At 42.2% G+C, this 27892-nt stretch overlaps 1 protein-coding gene across 3 annotated transcripts; it reads left to right on the forward strand.

Moving 5' to 3' along the window:
- Positions 1 to 35: 35 nt before the first annotated feature.
- On the forward strand, positions 36 to 27414 carry LOC106582974 (RING finger protein 207). Of its 3 annotated transcripts, XM_014166624.2 has the most exons (19): positions 36 to 278; positions 470 to 498; positions 869 to 1059; positions 3759 to 3894; positions 3988 to 4132; positions 5154 to 5235; positions 5325 to 5400; positions 19092 to 19217; positions 19719 to 19765; positions 20547 to 20619; positions 20811 to 20879; positions 20977 to 21045; positions 22771 to 22877; positions 25021 to 25198; positions 25327 to 25512; positions 25670 to 25721; positions 25874 to 25991; positions 26095 to 26187; positions 26284 to 27414. In XM_014166624.2, exons 2-19 carry the CDS (start codon positions 487 to 489, stop codon positions 26468 to 26470), a joined length of 1947 nt encoding a protein of 648 aa, XP_014022099.1. In that variant the 5' UTR covers positions 36 to 278; positions 470 to 486; the 3' UTR covers positions 26471 to 27414. The 3 variants fall into 3 exon arrangements, with proteins under 3 accessions (XP_014022099.1, XP_045561349.1, XP_014022100.1); XM_045705393.1 differs by lacking the exon at positions 36 to 278 and having other exon boundaries at positions 303 to 498; XM_014166625.2 differs by lacking the exon at positions 36 to 278 and having other exon boundaries at positions 303 to 498; positions 26320 to 27412.
- The last annotated feature ends 478 nt before the right edge of the window (positions 27415 to 27892 follow it).

Raw genomic sequence — 27892 nt, forward strand, 5'->3', positions numbered from 1 at the left:
ATTCAATCCCTGATTCCTGGTTAACTATGGGGATAATATTCTATATTGGGGGGATTTTTCCCCTGCTGACATGGCAACAATGTCTGATTTCCCTTTTGTCATCTGTGACAGTATGGTTGCACCGTTGGCCCATCCCCAGTCCCCCACTCTGTGAGCAGAATGGCTGCTGGCTAGGGGAGCAGTCAGCTGCCTGGCGTCAGGGCTCAACCAGGCCACTCCAGAAGAGTTTCTGCATTGCTGTCATTCCTGCTGGGGGTAGTTGATAGTACCACTGAAAGGTAAGACAGTAGCGCTCCGTGCTGTCCATATGTAGGAACAGACTCCATCCACTACACTTTTACAGTGAGCTCTTCTGTTGGGGGTGCCTTGTGTTTGGTTGGACATATAGAGCAGTAGGCTACAATAGAAGTACTAATATGACAAAACAATAGAACTTTCATGTGACATCATGTGTGTTTTTTCATCACAGCACTGAGGACTTCTACCATGGCTGGCAAGGTAAGTGAAAGAGGGAAGTTATCTCTAACCTAACTGTTCCAACTAAATTAGACTAAAGTTATGGGAGTATTATGTACTGCATTAGCCTGGGTACCAGTGTGTTAATGCTAATATTCCAGTTCCACTCCTTGTACTCCGAGTCATTGGCATTGACACGGGGTACAAGGAGTGGAATGTTAGCAGAAAGTGGCTGGTACCCAGGCTAGTCCTGCATCACATTATTCCATTTGAAAAATTATCTATTTGATCTCAAACTCTATATGTGAAGTCAAACATGATGTCCTACTTACATCGTAGCTGATTTTAAATGTCAGTTTAGTAAAAAAATAAATAAATAAAGGGATTCACTGTCACTATACTCTCTCTGTAGATGGCAGGGGGTGTCCTCTCTCCTTTGGATAATCTGTGTGGAGTGGACTGTGCCAATGTCCATCCCCTGTTTTGTCACCTGTGCCATGAGCAGTACCAGCACCCATGCCTCTTAGACTGTTACCACATCTTCTGTGCGCGCTGCCTACAAGGCAGAGCCAATGAAAGCCGTCTCAACTGCCCCCTCTGCGGGTAAGGGACTGAACTTAACTTACTGAAAGATGCTTTCTGAATACACAAGCTGTGCATTTAATTTGACACTATTGTTAGTCCAAGACTACCTAAATGCCCCCAACCACATTTGTATCTTTGTGGTGACCTACAGTTACTTGTTTAAACATTGGGTTTGAGCATAAGGCATTGCATCTCAGTCTTGGCAATGAAATAGGAGGAATCCCGTTAAGAATCTGTGTAACTCTCTCCAGTTCTACAGGGCGCTTAGAGCATGCATACTGCACAGCCAACTCTGATCTACACATGAATGGACAGGGACTCGCCTATCCTTACAATCAATACCAGCCTTAGTGGATGAAAGTCAAGCAGTCTGCTAAGGACTATGGCTCAGAGTGACCTGGTCCAGCCCGACCAGGGCAGGATGGTTTGAGCGGCTGGGACAGCTGCAGGGTCAGCCCTGGCTCTGAGTTAGCACCATGTTAAGGCCACCATGCAGTCACACTACACAGGCATCTTGGCAATGGAGCCGGGAGCTCAGGGCAATTAAATGTGACCTCACAGTGCCCTATCCATTTTATCCCTTACTGGAGAATGAGTCATGGCCAACAGTATTACCTAAAGGCCCTCTGGATTAGCTCTCACTGATCAAAGAGCAAACGGCTATGTGGAACAAAACTTCTCCAGGAAAAAGATTATACTGGAAATAAAACTAATCTTAGATTGGGCCTTTTCTATCACTAAAGAGAGTTTTCAGCATATGACCTTATCACTTGTCTTTGATTATCTTCAAACCCGAAAACACAAGCAGATACACAAAGAAGTGGTGGCAACCCCATTTAGATCACTGGATCAAGTAGTGATGAGCAACACATTGGGGATGATGTTACAGCCAAACTGATACACTGCATCGTACAGATTCCCCAATGTGCACACACTGGTTGAATCAATGTTGTTTGAAATTACATTGAAACAATGTGGAGTAGATGTTGAATTGTCATCTGTGCCCAGTGGGACAGTATGCAGCTGACATGATCAGTCATTTCAGTCCATTACCTGAATACATCCCGAGGTCCCCTGATCAACTCCCCAACGTGATGCCAAACAAACAGTACATTGCTGAAATAATTTCTGTCCAAATCGTTCCTCTGACATTGGGTAATTTTGAAACATCCTGGGTTAAGTTGGATTTTCTTTGTAGGGGAGAAAGGGGATGACCACAGGTCATCAGACTGTAAAATAATCTTACAACTCGCTGTAAGATTATTGCTTTTGCGGGTTCTGATAGTATCAAAGCCTACAGCAAAATCTGTCCCTGTAGATCTCTAGTGGTCCAGAGGGGCTTTGTTGCCCTGCCTGCCCGAGCCCACAACTGCTATGGTTGCTGCTTTGTTCTGCAGTTGCATTGTCCCCCCAGAACCTGAGGTGATGGCTCCCTGTGGCTCCTGATGGCTGATGGCTCCCTGTGGCTCTCGACCAGGCATCATTTATATCAGAGTTCTCCTCATTCCAGGTATTGAAGAGCTTGCAGGAGTGAGCAGATGGATCTATGGAGTGGACCATTGTGTAGTAGGCTACTAGAGTGAAGTGTGTTCCGAGGGGAGATAACCCAGTGGGCACACTCTCTCCCTGCAGGTCCCCCTGGCCCTGTGGCCTGTGCATGGGCAATACGGAAGTGCTGTTTGTTGCTATTTTCATCAGTACTACCAACCATCAGTGGTGGGAAAAGTACATAATTGTCATACTTGAGTAAAAGTAAAGATACCTTAATAGTAAATTACTCAAGTAAAAGTGATAGTCACCCAGTAAAATGCTACTTGAGTAAAAGTCTAGAAGTATTTGGTTTTAAATATACCTAAGTATCAAAAGTAAATGTAATTGCTAAAATATACTTACGTATCAAAAGTAAAAGTACAAGTATAAATCATTTCAAATTCCTTATATTAAGCAAACCAAATGGCCACTTTTCCTATTTTTATTTACGGATAGCCAGGGGCACGCTCCAACTCTCTGACATCATTTACAAATGAAGCATGTGTTTAGTGAGTCCGCCAGATCAGAGGCAGTAGGATTCTCTTTCCTCCTCGCCAATGTTTATCTAGTTTGCATAGCAACAGGGTCTATTGTGTGCTACTAATAGCAGTGTAGCAAATTCCCGTGATTACATGGTTCTTGAGTGAGTGGATGGCAGTGGTGTAAAGTACTTAAGTAAAATGACTTTTTGGGGGCATCTGTACTTTACTATTAATATGTTGGACAACTTTTACTTCACTACATTCTTAAAGAAAATGATGTACTTTTTACTCCGTACATTTTCCCTCACACCCAAAAGTACTCATTACATTTTGAATGCTTAGCTGGACAGGAAAATGATCTAATTCACACCTATCAAGAGAACATCCCTGGTCACCCCTGTAATACTGCTAGAACCAGGTCAATGTTAGAGGTTGCATACTTAAACTCTAAAATTAATTATTGTTTGACATGTTTATGACATGCCATTTGTCTTACCTGTAGTAAAAAAGTACTGCCACGTACTGAATTCAGAATATGTTAGCAAAGCTTCTGTGATTAGATATGTTGCACCATCTGCTGGAGAGCCTTGGGAATGCAACTCACTACTTTTTTATGATCAGTGTAGCGAGAAACAAAAATTTGAATGAAGCACTGCATAAAACATTTTTACTGTGCTTTTGTTGCTGGATCCATCTGTGTCACAGATACCCATCAGTTGTAAAAGGAATGAATGCACTCCCACCAGAGGACCGTCTGCTGAAGTTCCTGGTTGATAATTCTACTGATGACTGTGAAGAGACAGTCCAGTGTGCCAACTGTGACCAGCAGAGCAACAAACAGGTACCTCACAACAGAAATAACTCTAACAAACCATGCTATAGATCTTAATAGAGAGCATTTATTATCATGGATCATATTGTGTGTGTGTTATAGGACACAGGGCCAATGTACTACTGTAACACGTGTAGCCAGCCCCTGTGTGGAGCTTGCAGGGATTCCACACACAAGGCCAAGATGTTCTCCCACCATGAGATTGTGTTCCTGGCCAAACGCACCAAAGTGTGCCACCGGATGTGCTGTGAGTACCACCTGTATTATGTTCACACTACAACAAGTACTCAGCGGCTTCTAGCTATAATTACATTGTTATCTAATAACCTATGGTGACACTTTACATTAAGTTTCCCCTAATACTACGTAACGAACACAGTAAAAACTGTTAACAACATAGATTTTACTAGGCTAACCAGGAGAAATTAAGAGACAAGATAACATTAGGTTTAACCCTTTTAGTTACATTGTACAATGTAACAATCTGAGAAAGAACTGTGTAATTACACTTTACATTAAGTTGCTTGCTCCTGCATTGTAAATACATGTACATGTATATCCCTTGTAACAATGTTGTAATTAAAGAGTTGGTTGTTAAAGATTGTTACATTGTAAGTACAATGTAAGTAAAAGGGTTAATCCTAATGTTCTCCTGTCTCCTAATTTATCTTGGTTAGCCTATTGTCTGCAAAGGTTATTACATTGTAACTGCATAGTAACTATAAAGATTATACCCTACTGGGCTACACTTTACATTCAGTTGCTTGCTCCTGGGTAGGTACATGATAACTACAAGTATATTCTATGTAACTACAATGTTCTTACATTACACTTGATTCAGTATAGCCTTTGTGCCAGGTCATAACATAGAAATAAACTAATTGAAAATGGCCAGTAGTTAATGTGCCTTGTTACAATTGTTGTTACCAGGTCCTAGCCTATCTATCAACCCAGGTATTACATGTGTATTCAATGGTAGTGGAACCTTGTAGTTACATGTACCAAGATCAGATTTTGGTTTGAGTTATTAACATGGTAATTCACAGGTGACTTTCAAATGTGTAATTACAAAACAGTTATATAGTGGAACAAGAGAATGTGTAATAATAACATCATTCGTCACACATGTAGAATAACCTTCATCAAGTGAATGTGTTTTTAAGTGTTACCTAACCTATTGACACAATTGTCAACATGTTCATGGGATGATTATCTTATTGTGAGGAAACAGTGATAGTGATGGTCTAACATAATGTTTGTCTCCACAGCTCTCCACGATGAGCCCTACATCATGTTCTCCACAGAGAAGAAGTCGATGCTCTGCATCAAGTGTTTCAGAGACATGCAAGTGTGAGTGAAGCTCGTACTACAGCGACGCCACAGATTCAGACAGGAACGCTGTGAGTAAAGCTAATTGATGTTTCTGCTAAATTCCACAGAGAGAGCCGGATACACTGCATCGATATTGAGACAGCATACATGCAAGGCTGTGAGATACTAGACCAGGCAGTGCTGGTAGGTGAATTGTGACTTTTGTTCCCTAGATACATTGTGTGTTATCCCAGCTAGAAAAACAACGAGAGTTGCACACTCTATGTTTAAACTCCAGGTATTTATTGGGTAAACCACCAACGTCTCGGCATCACTGTGCCTTCTTCAAGGTAATATCATGAATGCTTGAACCAGGTTATGTAGACAAAACAGTGCAATTAGTGCAACCAATTACAATAGTGAGGGGTGTGTCATAATTATCAGGTTAATTAGAATTATTTTTGTGAAATTGTTAAGACAATAGTTTACAGCTTATTGAATATATTAGGCTATTGTTATCATTAGCATAAGATTATCATCAGCATACATGATTGTTTCATTGAATTTCACATATATATATTGTTTCCAATTTCATTCAATTTTTGTTACATGTAATATTTTGGTTAAACCATAATGCATAATAAGCATCAACAGGGGAACATATTGGATGTACGTGGATAAGCTGTAGAAATAATATATTCATTTATAAGACTTGTTCATAGAAAATATAATTGTTCATTAGAAGGGCCTGTGATCCAGTGGTGTAAAGTACCTAAGTAAAAATACTTCAAAGTACTACTTAAGTAGTTTGTTGGGTTATCTGTACTTTGCTTTTCTATTTATTTTTTTGACAACTTTTACTTTTACTTCACTACATTCCTAAAGAAAATAATATACTTTTTCTTCTATACATTTTCCCTCACATGCAAAAGTACTTGTTAAATTTTGAACGCTTAGCAGGACAGGAAAATTGTCCAATTCACGCACTTATCAAGAGAACACGTGGGCATCCCTACTGCCTCTGATCTGGCGGACTCACTAAACACAAATGCATAATTTGTAAATTATGTCTGAGTGTTGGAGTGTGCCCCTGGCTATCTGTACAATTTAAAAACAAGAAAATGTCACCTGCTTTGCTTAATATAAGGAATTTGAAATTATTTATACTTTTACTTTTGACGTTTATTTTAGCAATTCCATTTATTTTTTATACTTAAGTATATTTAAATTCAAATACTTTTAGACTTTTACTCAAGTAGTATTTTACTGGCAGACTAACTTTTACTTGAGTAACTTTCTATTAAGGTATCTATACTTTTACTCAAGTATCACAACTGGGTACTGTTCCCACCACTGCTGAAATCAAAGTCAATATTGAGACCACTAGAGGTCAATGTTTTTAAACAGGATATCCAGTAGGCATCCCTCCGTAGTACTAGGATCTCGATGTTACCTACTCTCCTTTGTAGAGCAACATGCTCAATGCCTGTGTACATTCTGAGAACAACATGTTTCTAAGAGCTTGGTGAGAGCGTGGTTGTCCTATGGTTATTTTGCATACAACCTTCCACAACTTTCTGGGAATGGTGCAGGGTAGTTGCTTGGTTTTGGAACATTCTCAGCACATTTAAGGAATTTGACAAAAAAACATTATTTTCTTAGAATTTGATTACTTTAACAGAACGTTTCCTAAAAGTTCAAACTTGGTCTTTCAATTTTGGTAATGCTCTTGGAATGTTCTCAAACTGGTTTGACATTGGGAATGTTCTCAAATAGTTCAGTACTTCAGCATAATGTTTCCTACAGGTTTCCTCATGGTTCTATTCAAGCTAATGTTCTCAAATTGTTCTGAAAACGTTAAGAAAAGTTCAAGAAAAACGTCAAGAAAACTTTAGTAACATTCAGAGAACGTTCTAAGAATGTTATTTAAAGAGTAACTTTCATGATATTTTTTAAAAAATTTTACATCGAAACCCAGATGTTTTAGGATTAGTTATCGTGAAACACGTAAATTCTGGTCTTCATTTTGACAGTTTGTATATATTTATTTTGTCTATTAGTAGTAAATTAGTAGTAAATCTAGCTGTTTTTGCCCCTATAGTGGTTCAACTTTACCATTGAAATCGTGATGTAGAGGCACCTTGAGAAAGTACCTACCTTTACGTTATCTCAAGGGAGGGGTTCTGTATGAAATCCACTCCGTTCTAGATGTTCTGGGTGGTACCACCTCAAGGCTTACTATAAAAGCAGGTGACAGCGCGCCTTATTTGGCAATGGTATTGGTACTCTCAGTGGAGTTTGCCGATATATTTTGCATGATGCTTTCTTAACTTGACTACTGACGTTACACAAAATTCAAAAGGCAGTAAGACACATTTACGTTTTTGACAGTTTTTGCTTATCTTTTCATACACATCTATGTGCTTTTACAAAGAAAAACAAAACATGTAGGCTATCAGAATTATACGTTTATATTCGTAGCTACATCGATCAAAACAAGAAATAGATGACAATGCTATTCTTGTCAATTATTTTTATATTTTCACTACCATAATGTCTGATTGGTGGCGCAGTCTGCTAAAACAGTTGGCTCATATTTAGTCGTTATGAGTTCTAATCCCACATGGAGCAGTTGTCTTTTAAATTTTTTTAAATGTAATATACAATTTTCATCCCGTGCCTACACACTTCTAATTCTGAAAAGTGAAAGCATACCTGTGAGAGGGGTCGCCCTGGTACTGTAGTAGTTGTAGGTTTTTATGCAGTTCCCAAGACCAGTCTGTGAGTTACGTTGACCACTGGAAAAATAGTTCCTTTGTAAATACTGCAATGAGGATTGGATTGAATTGAGCCCCTAATCCTTCATTTGCAAGGTGATGTTTGCACTTCTCTTCCCAACACAATACCGCAATAAATGTTAGCCCACATTTACATTTTATTAGGGGGGGTGGGGTATTCAAATTTACACCGCAAGTGGCAATAGATGTCAGGAACTCGGCGTTATGCCACTGTGAGCTAACTGTCCAGAGCCGTATTTGTATGCAATGCACATAACTGTGCTTTAGTGATAAAGTGTTGGGATCAGGTACAACTAGATTTACCCACCCCCAAAATGAATATTTATAAGCAATTTCCCCCACCCACAACTTCTCACCAGAATGCATTTTTAATTTTATTTAAAGGTATTGGGCAATGGCTGAAATTGGGGGTGAGAGTTACTCTTTAAAAACATACATTCCATTCTGAGAACGTGAAGAAAATGTTCCATAGAAACAATCTTAAGTGTGGTCATGTGTGTTGGCTGCAGTCACTAATTGACCACACCTGATCTTAATGAGTGCTTGTTTCCTTCGAAATGGGTTCTATTTGGATAGACTGAAATGAACAGCTTTGTATGTGTAAAAAAATACAGTATGCTAGCTCCATCCTGGTGGCACAGTGGACTAATTCCATGGATAGAGAATAGAAGATTATATGTTCGAAGCTCTTTGATCCCATGTCAAAATAAAATGTGTTTGCATGATTGTTGCCTAAGGAAATTATATTCCATATGTTCAAACAAGTTAACTGAAAGTAAGTTAGCAATGTTATTGAATGTCTTATTGAAACATTCAATGAAAGTTTTAAGAAAGTTATTCAAAAACCTCTAAATAACCTATAATTTCCTTTCTCAGTGTTAATAAAACCTCTCATGAAAACCTTCAAGGAACCAGAGTAAAATGTTCTCACAACCTCCCTGCAACCTAAAAATAAACGTTCCTAGAACATGCAAAATTGTAACTACTACAGTATGTCAGGAATCATATTGCTTTGTTCCCAGAACCAATGTGAAACCAAAAAGATACATTCCCACAACTTCCAAGGACCAATGTGCGCTAGCTGGGATTACATTGATATTTCACAGTCACCACCTCTGAAAATCGCAGTTTTCCTCTGTAGGGGAGAGATTGAGCCATTTTTTACATTCAGCATCATCTAACAAAGATACACTACATGACCAAATGTATGTGGACACCTGCTCGTCGAACATCTCATTCCAAAATCATGGCCAGTAATATGGAGTTGGTCCCCCCCTTTGCTGCTATAACAGCCTCCACTCTTCTGGGAAGGCTTTCCACTAAATGTTGGAACATTGCTGCGGGGACTTGCTTCCATTCAGCCACAAGAGCATTAGTGAGGTCGGGCACGGATGTTGGACACTGATGTTGGGCGATTAGGCCTGGCTCGCAGTCTACCTTCCATTCATCCCAAAGGTGTTTGATGGGTTTGAGGTCAGGGCTCAGTGCAGGCCAGTCAAGTTCTTCCACATCAACCTCGACAAACCATTTCTGTATGGACCTCGCTTTGTGCACAGGGGCATTGTCATGCTGAAACAGGAAAGGGCCTTCCCCAAACTTTTGCCACAAAGTTGGAAGCAGTGAATAGTCTAGAATGCCATTGTATGCTGTAGTGTTAAGATTTCCCTTCACTGGAACTCAGGCGCCTAGCCCAAACCATGAAAACAGTCCCAGACCATTATTCTTCCTCCACCAAACTTTACAGTTGGCACTATACATTAGGGCAGGTAGCGTTTCTCCTGGCATCTGCCAAACCCAGATTCGTCCGTCGGACTGCCAGATGGTGAAGTGTGATTCATCACTCCAGAGAATGAGTTTCCACTGCTCCAGAGTCCAATGGCGGCGAGCGTCACAACACTCCAGCTGACGCGTGGCATTGTGCATAATGGTCTTACTCTTGTGTGCGGCTGCTCGGCCATGGAAACCCATTTCATGAAGCTCCCGACGAACAGTTCTTCTGCTGACGTTGCTTCAGAGACAGATTGAAACTTGGTAGTGAGTGTTGAAACCGAGGACAGATGATTTTTCGGCGGTCCCATTCTGTGAGCTAGTGTGGCTTACCACTTTGCATTTTAGACGTTGTTGCTCTTAGACATTTCGACTTCACAAAAACAGCACTTACAGTTGACAGGGGTAACTCTAGCAGGGCAGAAATCTGACGAACTGACTTGTTGGAAAGGCGGCATCCTATGACGGTGCCACGTTGGTATTTTATTAGGATCCCCATTAGCTGTTGCAAAAGCAGCAACTACTCTTCCTGGGGTCCACACAAAACATGAAACATAATACAGAATGACATAATACAGAACATCATTAGATAACAACAGCTCAAGGACAGAACTACATACATTTTTAAAAAGGCACACGTAGCCTACATATCAATGCATACACACAAACTATCTAGGTCAAATAGGGGAGAGGCGTTGTGCTGCGAGGTGTTGCTTTATCTGTTTCTTGAAACCAAGTTTGCTGTTTATTTGAGCAATATGAGATGGAAGGAAGTTCCATGCAATAAGGGCTCTATATAATACTGTACGTTTTCTTGAATTTGTTCTGGATTTGGGGACTATGAAAAGACCCCTGGTACCATGTCTGTTGGGGTAAGTGTGTGTGTCAGAGCTGTGTGTAAGTTGACTATGCAAACAATTTGGGATTTTCAACACATTAATGTTTCTTATAAAAAGAAGAAGTGATGCAGTCAGTCTCTCCTCAACTCTTAGCCAAGAGAGACTGGCATGCATAGTATTTATATCAGCCCTCTGATTACAATTAAGAGCTAAATGTGCCGCTCTGTTCTGGGCCAGCTGCAGCTTAACTAGGTCTTTCCTGCCGCACTGAACCACACGACTGGACAATAATCAAGATTAGACTAAACTAGAGCCTGCAGAACTTGCTTTTTGGAGTGTGATATCAAAAAAGCAGAGCATCTCTTTATTACCATCTTTGCAACCATTGAGTCTATATGTTTTGACCGTGACAGTTTACAATGTAAGGTAACGCCAAGTAATTTAGTCTCCTCAACTTGGTCAACAGCCACACCATTCATTACCAGATTCAGCTGAGGTCTAGCACTTAAGGAATGATTTGTACCAAATACAATGCTCTTAGTTTAAGAGATATTCAGGACCAGTTTATTACTGTCCACCCATTCCAAAACAGTCTGCAACTCTTTGTTAAGGGTTTCAGTGACTTCATTAGTTGTGGTTGCTGATGCATATATGGTTGAATCATCAGCATACATGGACAAACATGCTTTGTTTAATGCCAGTGGCAGGTCATTGGTAAAAATAGAAAAGAGTAGAGGGCCTAGAGAGCTGCCCCGCAGTACACCACACTTTACATGTTTGACATTAGAGAAGCTTCCATTAAAGAAAACCCTTTGAGTTATATTAGATAGATAGCGCTGAATCCGCAATATGGCAGCGGTTGAAAGCCATAGCACTTAAGTTTTTTCAACAACAGGTTATGGTCAATGATATCAAAGGCTGCACTGAAATCTAACAGTACAGCTCCCATAATCTTCTTATTATCAATTCCTTTAACCAATCATCAGTCATTTGTGTCAGTGTAGTATATGTTGAGTGCCCATCTCTATAAGCATGCTGAAAGTCTGTTGTTAATTTGTTTACAGAAAAATAGCATTGTATTTGATCAAACACAATTTCTTCCAACAGTTTGCTAAGAGCCGGCAGCAAGCTTATAGGTCTGCTGTTAGAACCAGTAAAGGCCGCTTTACCACTGTTGGGTAGCGGAATTACTTTGGATTCCCTACAGGCCTAAGGACAAAGACTTTCCTCTAGGCTCAGAATAAAGATATGACAGATAGGAGTGGCTATAGAGTCAGCTACCATCCTCAGGAGCTTTCCATCTAAATTGTCAATGCCAGGAGGTTTGTCATTATTGATCTGTTAACAATAATTTTTCCACCTCTTCCACACTAACTTTACAAAATTCATACTTGCACTGCTTTTCTTTCATTATTAGTTTTTTTTATGCATGAATATAATTGCTCACTGTTTGTCGTGGGCATTTCCTGCCTACGTTTGCCCACTTTGCCAATGAAATAATCATTAAAATAATTGGCAACATCAAATGGTTTTGTGATGAATAAGCCATCTGATTTGATGAAAGATGGATTTGAATGTCTTTCTGTCCATAATTTAATTTACTCAAGTTTTTTTCCATCATTCTTTATATCATTGATCTTATCTTCATAATAAAGTTTATTCTTCTTTTTGTTGAGTTTAGTCACATAATTTCTAAATTTGCAGTAAGTAGGCCAGTCAGATGCCCAGCCAGACTTATTAGTGTAACGGTTGTCGTCTGGAAAGGACCAAAACGCAGCAGGTTGTATACTCATTTTCTTTTAATAGGCGAAAGAAGGAAAACCAAACAAACACGTATACAAAAATAACAACGATGATGATGATGATGATGATGATGATGATGATGATGATGATGATGGACGAAAGACAGTCTTGTCAGGCATAGACAGCTAAACAAGAAACAACCTCCCACAAATCAAACACAACCACACCCTAATATATAGGACTCTCAATCAAAGGCAACTAGACAACCCCTGCCTTCAATTGAGAGTCCACACCCCAATTAACTACACATAGAAACAGACTAACTAGAAAGAACATAGAAATAGACTAACATATAGCAGTGACCAAAAACCCCGGAAATAATGAATCAAACACCCCACTACATAAACCATCACCCCGACACACATAAACAAAATACCCTCTGCCACGTCCTGACCAAACTACAATAGCAAATCATCTTATTACTGGTCAGGACGTGACAATTAGCCACTCCTTTTGCCCCATCTCTTTCAACCAAACAGTTTTTCAATTCCTCATCAATCCATGGAGCCTTAACAGTTATAACAGTCAGTTTCTTAACAGGTGCATGTTTATCAATAATTGGAAGAAGCAATTTCATCAAGTGCAGCGTCTGGATGCTCCTCATTAATCACATCAGACCAACAAATATTTTTAACATCATCAACATAAGAGTCACAGCAAAATCTTTTGTATGATCTCTTATACACCATTTTATGCCCAGCTGTTGGAACTTTGGTTTTCCTGGATATAGCCACTATATTGTGATCACTGCATCCAGTGGGTACGGATATAGCTTTAGAACAAAGTTCTACAGCATTAGTAAAAATGTGATCGATACGGTGTGGATAATCTTGTTCCTGTAGTGTTTGTAAACACCCTGGTAGGTTGGTTAATAACCTGAACCAGATTACAGGCACTGGTTACAGTAAGAAGCTTCCTCTTGAGTGGACAGCTTGATGAAAACCAGTCAATAATCAGGTCCCCAAGAAAGTAGACCTTTCTGTTTACATCACATACACTATCAAGTGTTTCACAGATATTATTTAGATACTGACTGTTAGCACTTGGTGGCCTACAACAACACCCCAAAAGAAAAGGCTTTAGATGTGCCAAGTGAACCTGCAACCACAACACTTCAATAACACTTGACATAAGATCTTCTCTAAGGATTACAGGGATATGGCTCTGAATATATACAGCAACACCTCCCACATAAGCATTTCTGTCTCTTCTATAAATGTTATATCCTTGTATTTCAACTGATGTATCATCAAATGAATTATCTAAGTGTGTCTCAGAAATGGCTAATATATGAATGTTATATTATTTTAGCAAGTTATTGATTTCATGAACCTTATTTCTAAGGCTACATATATTAATATGGCCTATTTTCAGCCCTTTTGTCACGTCCTGACCAGCAGAGGGAGGTATTGTATCAGTTTTGGTCAGGATGTGGCAGGTTTTTTGTATGTTAAGGGTTTGTGTTGGGGATTGGACTCCCAATTGAAGGCAGGTGTGTTGAGTTGCCTTTGATTGGGAGTCCTATATAGAAGGGTGTGTTTTTCTTTGGGATTGTGGGTAGTTGTTTTTGCACTGCGTTTGTATAGCCTGTAAAACTGTTGCTGTCTTGCTTATTGTTTTTCACTGTGGATGCTTTACTCTTTTTTTTAATTAAACTATGAGTATCCACATTCCCGCTGCGCCTTGGTCCATTCCTGAAGACAGCTGTGACAGAACTACCCACCACAAAAGGACCAAGCAGCGGAAGAGGAGGAAGCCACAGGAGAACAGGGTGGATGAATGGACATGGGAGGACATCCTGGATGGCAAGTGAGTCTACACTTGGGAAGAGATCCTGGCCGGAAGGGATCGCCTCCCATGGGAACAGGTGGAGGCACTCAGGAGAGTGGAGGCAGCTGGACAGAGGAACCAACGCGAACGTTATGCTGGAACACGGCTGGCGAGGAAGCCGGAGAGGCACCCCCAAGAAATGTTTTGGGGGGGCACACGGGTAGTTTGGCCAGGCCAAGGAAGAGCCGTAAGCCAGCTACCCGTGATTACAGGGAGGCGTGTATGAGGTGGAGGGCGCCATGTTACGCTGAGGTATGCACCATCTCGCCTATACGGACGCACAGGCCAGTCCGCCCTGTACCAGCGCCCCGCATATGCCAGGGTGAGGTGAGCATCGAGCCGGAAGGGGTGATGCCAACCCTGCGCTCAAGACCGCCAGTGCGCCTCGACGGTCCGGTGTTTCCCGCTATACGCAGGAGGTGCGTGTCTCCAGGCTGGCACATCCCGTACCAGCCCCACGCATCAGGCGTCTAGTGCGTCAGCCCAGCCTCGCCAGTCAGGAGTCGCCGGAGCCGCCCGCCAGTCAGGGGTCGCCGGAGCCGCCCGCCAGTCAGGGGTCGCCGGAGCCGCCCGCCAGTCAGGGGTCGCCGGAGCCGCCCGCCTGTCTTCCGGCCCAGCCAGAGTGGTCCGTCTGCCAGGGTCAGCCCGAGTGGCCCGTCTGCCCGGCGCAGCTATCGGCGCCACCGAAGTGGGCGACGCCGAAGGTGGAGCGAGGTCCACGTCCTGCACCTGAGCCACCTCCAGGATAGGTGGGTTGGGGAGGGAGGGTGTAGCACAGTGCCGTCGGTGACGGCAGCCACCCTCCCTTCCCTCCCTTATTGTTTAGGGGTTATTGTTTATTGGTTTTGTTGGGGTATTGGGGATTTTTTTGTGTTCTTTTTTTTAGGTGCATTCCAGGGTCTGCACCTTGAGGGGGGGGGTACTGTCACGTCCTGACCAGCAGAGGGAGGTATTGTATCAGTTTTGGTCAGGATGTGGCAGGTTTTTTTGTATGTTACGGGTTTGTGTTGGGGATTGGACTCCCAATTGAAGGCAGGTGTGTTGAGTTGCCTTTGATTGGGAGTCCTATATAGAAGGGTGTGTTTTTCTTTGGGATTGTGGGAGTTGTTTTTGCACTGCGTTTGTATAGCCTGTAAAACTGTTGCTGTCTTATTGTTTTTCACTGTGGATGCTTTACTCTTTTTTGAATTAAACTATGAGTATCCACATTCCCGCTGCGCCTTGGTCCATTCCTGAAGACAGCTGTGACACCTTTCCTGGGTAGCTTATCAGAAATAGACATAATATTGAAAAGAGCAGACAAAACAAGAGAAAAAAATACATTCAGCAGTCCATTAATCAATTGGTGTGTGTGTGTGTGTACTGCGGGGTTAAGGCTACGAACCCATAGGCTTGGCTCTCTCATCCCTTCCAGGCTTCTGGGAGAGAGGGTGGACAATGAGTCTGGTGGTGGGTTTTCCAATCCTGTGGGCGCGCTCCACCTCAATCTTCCTGTGGTCAATTTTCAATTTCTCAGAGATCATTTCCCTCACTTTGTCCTCAGACTTCATCCATGTCTCATGTGGAGATTCTGCAATTCCCTCCACAACCATGTTGTTTCGCCTTGATTGTCCCCCGAGATAGTCTAATTATCTGTCATTGTTATCATGGATTCACACACAGAACTGATGTCCTCTCTCAATGACTTACAGATTGCTGTCATCTTGCCGTTCTTCTGTTTTAACTCGTCGAGCTGACCCTGGGAGAACTGCAAACTGTTCTTCAGGTCCTGGATCTCTCTGGTCTGGTCATCCATTCTTTTATTAGTAGAATCCATGAGTATTTGGACAAAACCCTTAACTATATTCTTGTTTTAACAACTGCTTATAGGTCTCTTGTTTGTTTAAAAGATCCTTCCCGTGTGATGGAGACACCACTGGCACTGTCCTCAACGGTACTCCCGCCGGCTTTGGTCTTTGTCATGGTAGCTAGCAACGTATGTTAGGCTGTTACATTTTTTTTTACATTTTTTACATTTTAGTCATTTAGCAGACGCTCTTATCCAGAGCGAATTACAGTAGTGAATGCATACATTTCATACATTTTTTTTTTTCTGTGCTGGCCCCCCCGTGGGAATCGAACCCTCGCAGTTCCAGACAGGGCAGGTCACGGGGAAAATTGAAAACAACAAACAGCAGGGATCTAGACAGCCAGAAACTCGGGATAATTCGCAGTCCCAGCCACAATGGCTAACCGCGTCGCAGGCTGAGTTCAAGAACACCTCGCTAGCTTAATGTCCAGCTAGCTAGCAGGTTCGCTAGCTGCGATGCCAAATAGCTCCTCAGACCCGTCCTTGATCGGCAAGATCACTGGAAAGTTGAAAGTCACTGAGCTCTTCAGTAAAGTCATTCTACTGCCAATGTTTGACTATGGAGATTGCATGGCTGTGTGCTCGATATTAATTTTTTTTTTTTGAATTTTTTTACACCTGTCAGCAACGGGTGTGGCTAAAGTAGCCAATTCCACTAATTTGTGTGTGTATATATAGTGTATCTGCATACATGTCAGGATGTGCTGTATGCCTGGAAATAATCAGAATTAATGTAAACATTACAGTTTTTAAAACATAGCTTGTCCAAAAAAAAGTGGTCTCTTGACACAATTTACTCCGGGTATGAGGTAAGTTGAGCTGCGGGACAGGGTAAATTATGCTGCGTTCACAAACTAGTAGGAACTAGGAAAGTCCGAAATTTCCAACTTGCTAACTGGTTGAACGTGGCACATGTATCGGCACAGGTATAACTACAACCAGTTAGCAAGTCAGAAATTTCTGTTTCATAGTTCCATCTAGCGCATGAACGCGGCAATAAGCCCCCTACAAATTGCTGTATTGAATGAAATATTACCACTACATTTTAAACCCATTCAAACACAATTCAACACAATCACAACAGCTATTTGTCATTGAATAATTTTAAGCATATTTTAACACAGGCTTAATTAACACCTAACAAACCCTTTGTCCTTTTTTACACTCATCAATAGGCCTTGTTACGTCATATGCCAGTGAAAATGCCTTGCATTACGCCTGGGAAGAAAACACTTCAATTAGCTCAAATTGCCATAGGCTCAACTTATGCCAAGGCAAAAAAAAATCTAAACTCAGCAAAAAAAGAAACGTCCTGTCAGTGTCAACTGCATTTATTTTCAGCAAACTTAACGTGTAAATATTTGTATGAACATAACAAGATTCAACAACTGAGACATAAACTGAACAAGTTCCACAGACATGTGACTAACAGAAATTGAATAATGTGTCCCTGAACAAAGGGGGGGGGTCAAAATCAAAAGTAACAGTCAGTGTCTGGTGTGGCCACCAGCTGCATTAAGTACTACAGTGCATCTCCTCATGGACTGCACCAGATTTGCCAGTTCTTGCTGTGAGATGTTGCCCCACTCTTCCACCAAGGCACCTGCAAGTTCCCGGACATTTCTGGGGGGAATGGCCCTAGCCCTCACCCTCCGATCCAACAGGTCCCAGACGTGCTCAATGGGATTGAGATCCGGGCTCTTCGCTGGCCATGTCAGAACACTGACATTCCTGTCTTGCAGGAAATCACGCACAGAACGAGCAGTATGGCTGGTGGCATTGTCATGCTGGAGGGTCATGTCAGGATGAGCCTGCAGGAAGGGTACCACATGAGGGAGGAGGATGTCTTCCCTGTAACGCACAGTGTTGAGATTGCCTGCAATGACAACAAGCTCAGTCCGATGATACTGTGACACACCACCCCAGACCATGATGGACCCTCCACCTCCAAATCGATCCCGCTCCAGAGTACAGGCCTCGGTGTAACGCTCAAACGCGAATCTGACCATCAACCCTGGTGAGACAAAACCGCGACTCGTCAGTGAAGAGCACTTTTTGCCAGTCCTGTGTGGTCCAGCGATGGTGGGTTTGTGCCCATAAGCGACGTTGTTGCCGGTGATGTCTGGTGAGGACCTGCCTTACAACAGGCCTACAAGCCTCAGTCCAGCCTCTCTCAGCCTATTGCGGATAGTCTGAGCACTGATGGTGTAACTCGGGCAGTTGTTGTTGCCATCCTGTACCTGTCCCGTAGGTGTGATGTTCGGATGTACCGATCTTGTGCAGGTGTTGTTACACGTGGTCTGCCACTGCGAGTGCGATCAGCTGTCCGTCCTGTCTCCCTGTAGCACTGTCTTAGGCGCCTCACAGTACGAACATTGCAATTTATTGCCATGGCCACATCTGCAGTCCCCATGCCTCCTTGCAGCATGCCTAAGGCACGTTCATGCAGATGAGCAGGGACCCTGGGCATCTTTCTTTTGGTGTTTTTCTGAGTCAGTAGAAAGGCTTCTTTAGTGACCTAAGTTTTCATAACTGTGACCTTAATTGCCCACCGTCTGTAAACTGTTAGTGTCTTAACGACCGTTCCACAGGTGCATGTTCATGAATTGTTTATGGTTCATTGAACAAGCATTGGAAAGTGTTTAAACCCTTTACAATGAAGATCTGTGAAGTTATTTGGATTTTTACGAATTATCTTTGAAAGACAGGGTCCTGAAAAAGGGATATTTCTTTTTTGTGTATGGTCACATATAAACAAGGGTGGCTCAACATACCCCACTCTCCCCTAACGCACTCACGACTCCATGGCCTAGTATGAATCTCCCTCGGCAACTCTGTTTCCATGCTGTATTTTACTTGACATAATATAGGATGCTTATGTTGTCGATTTTGAAAAGATACCGGGTGGGTCTTGAGTTTGAGATAAAGCATATGATCATGTGTGTGGTTTAGTTACAGGTGAGTGAGAATATATACCATGACAATGTGTGAGCCTTGCTTTCTCTGTAGGCAGTGAAGGAGCTGCAGACATCGGCCCGTGAGGCTATTATCATGCTGAGGGCCATGATAGGGGAGGTGGGCTCCAATATGGAGGAAGAGGAGAATGCAATCTGTAACATCTTCACCAGTATGCAGGTAAGACATCACTACAGGACTCTTTTCAGGTCACCTGAAAAAAAAAATATTATGTTGTTATTGAGATTTGAATGTATTAAATAAACATTGTGAAGTTTAACTATCTAAGTGCAACAATAGTGAAACAATAAATATGATTCCATATTTGAATATGTGATATGCCCTTTAAATGGAATATATAACTTTGAAGATGCTATGATGGTGCCTCACCACTGGGTGACTCTCTTGCTCTTTTTGTTAAAAGTTTGCAAGGGTCTTCAGCTCTCAACAAAAACTCCATGAATGGACCAATCCCATACTGGTACAATTACAAGACAATGTGTACCACAAAACTACATTTTAGAGGAAATGAATCAGAAGTTAAATCCCCAGACAGTTATTTTCAAAAATGGAGGGTGGCAAACAAGGCCAACAGTCTTTTTCACATTAGACCGACTACTAGCAGACGTTTCCATATCCATTTTCCTTGTGGTTAACTTTTTCTCTGCTCTCAACTGACAGGAAAGACTGGCTGAGAGGAAGAAAATTCTGTTGCGAGCGGCTCAAAGGTACTACATTACTTTGCTATGAAACTGTTGCTTTGATGCCAGAAAAACTATGGATAGGAAATCTGATAGGCATGGATTGAATTTAGCAATTTCCCCTAGGTCTCAATGTGCTTTACATTGTCAAGTTGTACATAGTTAGAAAATATTTTTTACCAATACGAATGTATTGCAGCGATTATTTCGTTCACACCCTGGTTGTAGGCTTGTTTCTATTTGGCCCCATGAGATAGACTTCACAGTAAACAATTCAAACAATAATGACTAGGCAAACAGAGTGAGGACTGCTTTAACACAACTACTCATCGTTCCACGTCCACAGCTGCAGTTCATGGTTACATTTAATCAATGAAAATGTGTAGATAACCTCTGGTATTGATATTTACTCTCTGGTAGCAGTCCATTACAACTAGTGGAGCAGGAAGCTAGATCCTGAGGGCCACTGGACTGCAACATTACTGCCTCTGAAGTCTGTATGGGAGAGAGTGTATCAGGTTGCATTGTGTAGAGATCTTCATTGAGATTTTTGTGCCCCGTGTCCTCCATCTTTCTCGGCTCGCTGCCTAGAAGCGGCCCAGTGACTGTCTGGATTCCCAGAAGGGAGTTAAAGGCTATTTATGGCAAGCTGTGTGTTTCCGTCTCAGTGTCTGTCGGTGTGTATGTGTTTGTTACGGAGAGCAGAACATAGATAAGGACCTGGAAACATGAAGTATGGGTTTCTGTATTGCTTAACCCTCTGCATCAAGGGGATAGATGTGTAGTGGAAATGTGTGTGTGTTTGTAGCCAACATGAAGAAAAGGAGAAGGCGCTAAAGGAGCAGCTCTCACACCTTGCTGTCCTCCTGCCAACCCTGCAGGTTAGATCATCATATCTCTATATCCCCAGGCCTGTAATTAACAGTGTAGGCCAATAACTAGTTGTTACCTAGTTGATACCCATAAATACATTTGACAGTGGTATAGATTGTTCATTATTACCTGAACAGTTTATTATTCACGAGCCCTCCAGTGTGGTTGACCTCTGAACCTCTCTGATGCCCTCTCCAAGGTTCACCTGGTCACCTGCTCAGCCTTTCTCAGCTCAGCCAACAAATTTGAGTTTCTGGACATGGGATATGTGAGTACTGGCACTTTATATTCTGAAGAGAATCAAAGATAGAATGGGTAAATTAACCAGAGGTTTGCATCAAACATGGTGGCTCTCTCCTCCACAGCAACTAATGGAAAGGCTGAGGAGGATTTTGAAGCTCCCTCATCAACTGCGACCAGTGCAAAGCAGTAAAGTGAGTGTGGCTTGTCTACTCTGTTCTTACAAAACAATGTGACTTCAATCCACACTGCCCTTACAAAAAAATATTACCGTTTTGAAACTGCAATAAAAGTGCAGTAACTGCAGTTGATTGTGGTATTTTGGACGCAGTAATTGCAGAATAACTGCAGTGTACTGCAGTTTAACTTGTTATGGATAGGGGGCAGTATTTTCACGGCCGGATAAAAAAACGTACCCGATTTAATCTGGTTATTACTCCTGCCCAGAAACTAGAATATGCATATAATTAGTAGCTTTGGATAGAAAACACTCCAAAGTTTCTAAAGCTGTTTGAATGGTGTCTGTTAGTATAACAGAACTCAAATGGCAGGCCAAAACCTGAGAAGATTCTGTACAGGAAGTACCGTGTCTGACCATTTCTTGGCCTTCTTTGTCATCTCTATCCAAAACAAAGGATCTCTGCTGTAACGTGACATTTTCTAAGGCTCCCATAGGCTCTCAGAAGGCGCCAGAACGTTGAATGATGACTTTGCAGCCCATGGCTGAAAAACAGTAGCGCATTTGGTAAGTGGTCGATCTGAGAACAATGAGACGGGTGCGCGTGAAGAGTCCATTTTAGATTATCAGTCTTTGAACGAAAACAACGACTCCCGGTCGGAATATTATCGCTATTTTACGAGAACAATCGCATAAAAATTGATTTTAAACAGCGTTTGACATGCTTCGAAGTACGGTAATGGAATATTTTGAATTATTTTGTCACGATACGCGTCCGCGCGTCACCCTTCGGATAGTGTCTTGAACGCACGAACAAAACGCCGCTATTTGGATATAACTATGGATTATTTGGAACCAAACCAACATTGGTTGTTGAAGTAGAAGTCCTGGGAGTGCATTCTGACGAAGAACAGCAAAGGTAATCCAATTTTTCTTATAGTAAATCTGAGTTTGGTGAGTACCAAACTTGGTGGGTGTCAAAATAGCTAGCCCGTGATGGCGAGCTATCTACTCAGAATATTGCAAAATGTGCTTTCACCGAAAATCTATTTTAAAATCGGACACCGCGATTGCATAAAGGAGTTCTGTATCTATAATTCTTAAAATAATTGTTATGTTTTTTGTGAACGTTTATCGTGAGTAATTTTGTAAATTCACCGGAAGTGTTCGGTGGGAATGCTAGTTCTGAACGTCACATGCTAATGTAAAAAGCTGGTTTTTGATATAAATATGAACTTGATTGAACAAAACATGCATGTATTGTATAAGATAATGTCCTAGGAGTGTCATCTGATGAAGATCATCAAAGGTTAGTGCTGCATTTAGCTGTGGTTTTGTTTTTTGTGACATTATATGCTAGCTTGAAAAATGGGTGTCTGATTATTTCTGGCTGGGTACTCTCCTGACATAATCTAATGTTTTGCTTTCGTTGTAAAGCCTTTTTGAAATCGGACAGTGTGGTTAGATAAAGGAGAGTCTTGTCTTTAAAATGCTGTAAAATAGTCATATGTTTGAAAAATGCACTGCAAAATGTACTGCAAAATTACTGCAGTACATTTCTTTTAGTTATTTTGGACGCAGTATTTGCAACATACTGCAGTTATACTGCACACTGACTGAAATCTTTTTTTGTAAGGGTGAATTTGCATTTAATACTATACACACAGTAAATGTGTTGTCTCTTCCTTCAAAGAAAGGTGCTAGCCAAGCTCTGACTCAGATGATCTCTCTCTCCCCTCAGATTAACACAGACTACAGGGTTGAGTTTGTTCGCTGTCTGGAGCCCCTACTGCTGCTGGGACAGCGCCGCCCAGCCTCCATTACCGGAGCAACTAGTATTGCAGCCCTGTGAGTCTGCTTGTCCTTTAACTCTTGTGCAAAATATTCTTCGCTAATCTCTGTCTTTCAGTGTACAAGTGGGGCTTTTTAATGAGACCAAATCTCTGGACCCAAATGTTTGCACATATAAAATATGAGATGATATGAAAATCTCCTTAGATTAAAAGATGAGATATAATATAAACAATTCTTGGAAGCACAACTGGCAGATAGTGATAACCACAGAGAGAGGGAAGGAGACGCCATTATGAGCCCCACTATGTCAGTTATCCTGTCTGCCTGTAAGCTCTGGCCACAGACATGCTTAGGCTACGTAACTCACCTTTTTGGTGGCGGTCTTCCTGTTATAGCGGGCGCTAGTCCCGTCCTTTCCGTGCCAGAAATACGGGTGATAACAGTGGGCTGGGCCAGAGTGACCAGCGCAAAGCCAGGGTTCCAGGAAACAGCTTTTTCCAGCAAGGCTCTGTGTCTGTCTGGATATCACAACACAGTCTGGATCCCAAGCAAACCTTAACACACGACAGTATGTCTCTCAATACACACACATACTGGGGTGTGAATGTATTTGGCTGAAGTATAAAAAATAAAAAAAATAAAAATGACTAAAAGTATAAGATACAGTGTGGACGACTGGACCCAAATTCAAGGACTGGGCTTGCACTGAGTTTAGCTGTTACCAGAGTTTTAACAGAATCAAAATGTCGCCTTCCAGAGCCTTGATTCCTAGTTGGTGTAAGCTATAGTTGTAGGTATTTGACACAGACATAGAGATTCATTTGTTTTCAAAATGGAGCCATTTGTTCTCATAAAATCATTCAGATGCAGACTCTCTCCCTGTCCATGTGGACACAAGGGACGCATGCTCCCTGACCAATTTTCCACATCAATCACTCCCAACTGTTCACAGGTCTGTAACTCCCCCTTTTCCCAAACCCCCAACATACTGACAGTCCTCCCTCCCAACCAGTGCCCCTCCATGTAGGATACGGAGTGGGTGGGGACGGCACTGAGCAGGCTGGCACTATTTTTATCAGAATTTCACAGAACTCTCCAGGATTCATCTGGTAGCTAGGCACACAGGAGTGGCGGGGCCAATTTGTTCCATGCCACTGATGTCACTGCTTTTGCCAATGTCTTAAATTGGTATCAGTGGTGGGGGCAGCAAGTGGATGCTCAGAGGACTAAATGCGTATGGCAGGGTGAGAAAGAGACACTCACAGCAAACAATCAGAGACTCACTCTCGGGATAGTTCTACTGCTGTATCAGGGCATGTGCCAGGCAAGAAATCAGGACTGAAAGCATTCCAGAGCCCAGGTAAGCTGCATGTCTTCTCCAGCTGTGTGCCGATAAAGTTTTCCGTAATTATAGAATATCTGTCTTTACCAACTGGCTAATGATATTTCCACCTGTTATATATTCCAGAGTTTATTCCGAGTTTCATTGGTAACATACATAGCCCTCCCTCATTCATGGTGTACAATTGTAAACTATGGCAAACATTTGGTTAAAATTGTAGTATTGAGTGTTAGGAAGGTCTGTTAAAGTGGTCTACAGTATTACATGAATAGCTATCTATTACTCCAGTGGTAGTCGTGGTGGTAAGGAGTGAGGGAAAGACAGGTCAGGGCCCGCTGTCTGTCTGTCCTGGTTGTCTCAGTCTTAAAGTTCACTGGAGACGGGGAGAATTTTATGTTTCATGTTCAGCCAGGTCTCAAAAGCTACTCAAGTACAGTCTTCAATATTTATCATTTCCATTTGTTGCAAAAACAGTATATGAAGCAATGGTTCTATTGTTCAAAATGTTATAGCAAAGTCATTTTCTAACCTGGAACTCGACAAGCAAATGTTTTACATTGTTAGTTGTAAACATGGCCTTCAGAATGCCATTATCTGAATAGCCTGTGTTGATATATGGTTTTGAGGTGCAGGCTTCAACTATGAATCGCTCTCTCTGGAGCATTAGCAGTGAGAAGACCTGAATATAATATGGAACATAACAGTATATTTATATAAAATGGGATAGATAGGCTGTAAAAGCTACTCTCTGATCCATTCTTTATGTAAGTATATAATTAGAGCCTTAAATAACTGTTACTTAGGACGAAGCTTCCCAATGAATGATGCCCTGTGGTTTTCTCTCCCCTCCCTCAGGCGCCATTCCCCCCTCTCCATGTCGTGCCGCTCCCCGTCCCTCAGTGACATGCCCCTGGGCTCGGCCGCGGGGAGAAAGTCCACCTCCCACCGCTACATCTGCACCAAGGTCCTCCTGGCAGAGGGGGGCGACACACCCTTCACTGAGCACTGCCGCAACTATGAGAACAGTTACAGGGTGAGTGACATGATCACAATGACAACAACTATGGGTAGAGTGACTTGGCCACTTCACTTGTGATAGGGTGTCTGTGATAGTGTTGGTGCGTGCGTGCGTACATTCATATGTGTGTGTGTTTGACACAGACCCTCCAGACTGAGATCCAGAACATGAAGGACCAGGTACAGGAGCTACACAGGGACCTGACCAAACACCACTCCCTTATCAACACAGACACCATGGGGGAGATCCTGGACCGCTCCCTGCACATCGACGGACAGATCTCCACCCAGTACTCCTCTGTGGAGACCATGAGGGCTCTGTTTGAAGAGGTACGTCCACAGGCCCCATATCTAACAGTAGCAATATGTTTAGGAGATCAAGCAGCTTATCAATCCTTTAATATATCCTATGTTTTGTGCACATGAATGACTTGGCCTTGTGAATGATTTGGCCTTATTAAAGGAAGTAAACATTATTTCCCTTTAGATTTGGGAGGAGACCTTTCAGAGGGTCACTAATGAGCAGGAGATCTATGAAGGTAAGGTTTACCCATAAACTAAACATCAATCTGTTGTATGTATGTACATGTGGACTTGGTAACATGCATCATGATCTAATCCCATCTTTGGATGTGATGCATGTGCTTTGTTCTGTACTTTGACATGGCATTTGTGTTCGACCACATTCTAGCACAGCTCCACGACCTGCAGCAGCTGAAGCAGGAGAACTTGTACCTGACCACCATCGCCCGACAGATTGGACCATACATCCTGTCTATCGCCAAGGTTAAAGAGCGCCTAGAACCCAGGTAATAATGATATACGGTTCCCTTACCAACTACAACTCCATCGATACAAAATACAGAAATTCAATGTCAAATATATAATTAAGTAAAATACTGGTCAATCCAGATTTCAGGAGCCCAAAGAGCTTCATGATGACCGCACAGAAACCATGCTGAAAATCTATGAGGACACCTCTATTGCCATGGACGCACATCACAGGTACCTTGCAACACATAACTGTGGTTAGTCTTTATACTGCAGAGAATATAAATAATGATCGGAAACTGGGACAGATTCCATTTTATAATCATGAAGGTGTTGTATGTACCCTCTCTTTGTTTTCCTTGGCAGTGAAGACCACACCTGTCCCACTGACAGTGACTGGGAAAGGAACATGGACAACCGCTCCCTTATAATACAGTCTGATGAGGCTTCCATCAAGACCAATGACTACCATTGGCCAGGAAGGCAGACAGCCAATTACAATGAGATGCCATTATAAAGCAGAATGTTACACCCCCCCCCCCCCCCCGTTTCCTGCGTGGCCTCCAGCTCAACACAACAGGACAAGGACAGCATGTGACATTCTCCTCTGTTCAGATAGCCGCTCCTGACATTTCATGGTAACATTTCTTGGCAGGGAGGTGTTGTCATCAGCTCAGAGGTGAGTCCTTAGACAAACAGGTCTCACAGGACTCCACTGACACTCACTGGACTCAATGACTAACAAACTGGAGTCAATGGACTCACTAAGAGGGCGGTGAATCCCCTCCAATCTCACTTGTCAATGTGGAAAGATAAATCTGATGGACCAGTAGAGCATCACCTCATTATGGACTGAATGGATGGAGGATCTGTAGTTTTATGCTGAGGAAGTGACTGTGACTACCATGTCTCAATCAACAATGCATGGTTTTAGACCTGCAATAACATACAGAGGGAGAGTGCTTCCTCAGTTGATATTTCTAAAATGGTCATATGTTGTTATGCTGTGTTGTCCTGAAAGGGCTATTCATTTGATTGTATGGTTCTAAAACCAACGGTTGTATTTGTATCATATGATCACTAGTTATATACAGTACATAGTGGAATGTATCTGATGATGTATGGCTTGTTGGTCCTCATCCTCAGGTCATAGATAGTGCTGGTGTGACCTCAGTAAATACAACAGTCAAATGTAATGATGCACATCAACTTGTATTGTCAGTGTGTTACCCAAGAATATGCAGCAAATTGGTGAAGCCGAGCTTTTGTGAGGGATGGCAAAAATGTTGTGTCAGGCGCTGCTCCAGAATCTCCCATGTGTTCAATCGGCCATCGCATATGGTTTACATCGTTGTCATCCTCATCAAACCATTCAGTGACCACTCGTGCCCTGTGGATGGAGGAATTGCCATGCTATGGGGGCATAGCCATGGTAGCCGCAATACCCCATAATGACAAAGCAAAAAAATGTATAAAAACCAGAAATACCTTATTTACATAAGTACTCAGACCCCTTGCTATGAGTCTCGAAATTGAGCTCAGGTGCATCCTGTTCCCATTGATCATCCTTGAGATATTTCTACAACTTGGAGTCCACCTGTGTTAAATTAAATTGATTGGACACGATTTGGAAAGGCACACACCTGTCTAAGGTCCCACAGTTGACAGTGAATGTCAGAGCAAAAACCAAGCCATGAGGTTGAAGGAATTGCACGTAGAGCTCAGAGACAGGATTGTGTCGAGGCACAGATCTGAGGAAGTGTACAAAAACATTTCTGCAGCATTGAAGGTCCCCAAGAACACAGTGGCCTCCAATATTCTTAAATGGAAAACGTTTGGAAACCAGCAAGACTCTTCCTAGAGCTGGCTGCCTGGACAAACTGAGCAATCGGGGGGAAAAGGGCCTTGGTCAGGGAGGTGACCAAGAACCCAATGGTCA

Source organism: Salmo salar, chromosome ssa22, assembly GCF_905237065.1.
Source record: "Salmo salar chromosome ssa22, Ssal_v3.1, whole genome shotgun sequence".
Taxonomy (NCBI): Eukaryota; Metazoa; Chordata; class Actinopteri; order Salmoniformes; family Salmonidae; genus Salmo; species Salmo salar.

Excerpts from the sequence above, each read along its gene's own strand:
- LOC106582974 (XM_014166624.2), top strand. Across the intron at positions 20,620-20,810 it reads TCCTCCTGCCAACCCTGCAG|GTTCACCTGGTCACCTGCTC; the intron begins GTTAGATCATCA and ends GCCCTCTCCAAG. Across the intron at positions 25,199-25,326 it reads ACTATGAGAACAGTTACAGG|ACCCTCCAGACTGAGATCCA; the intron begins GTGAGTGACATG and ends TGTTTGACACAG.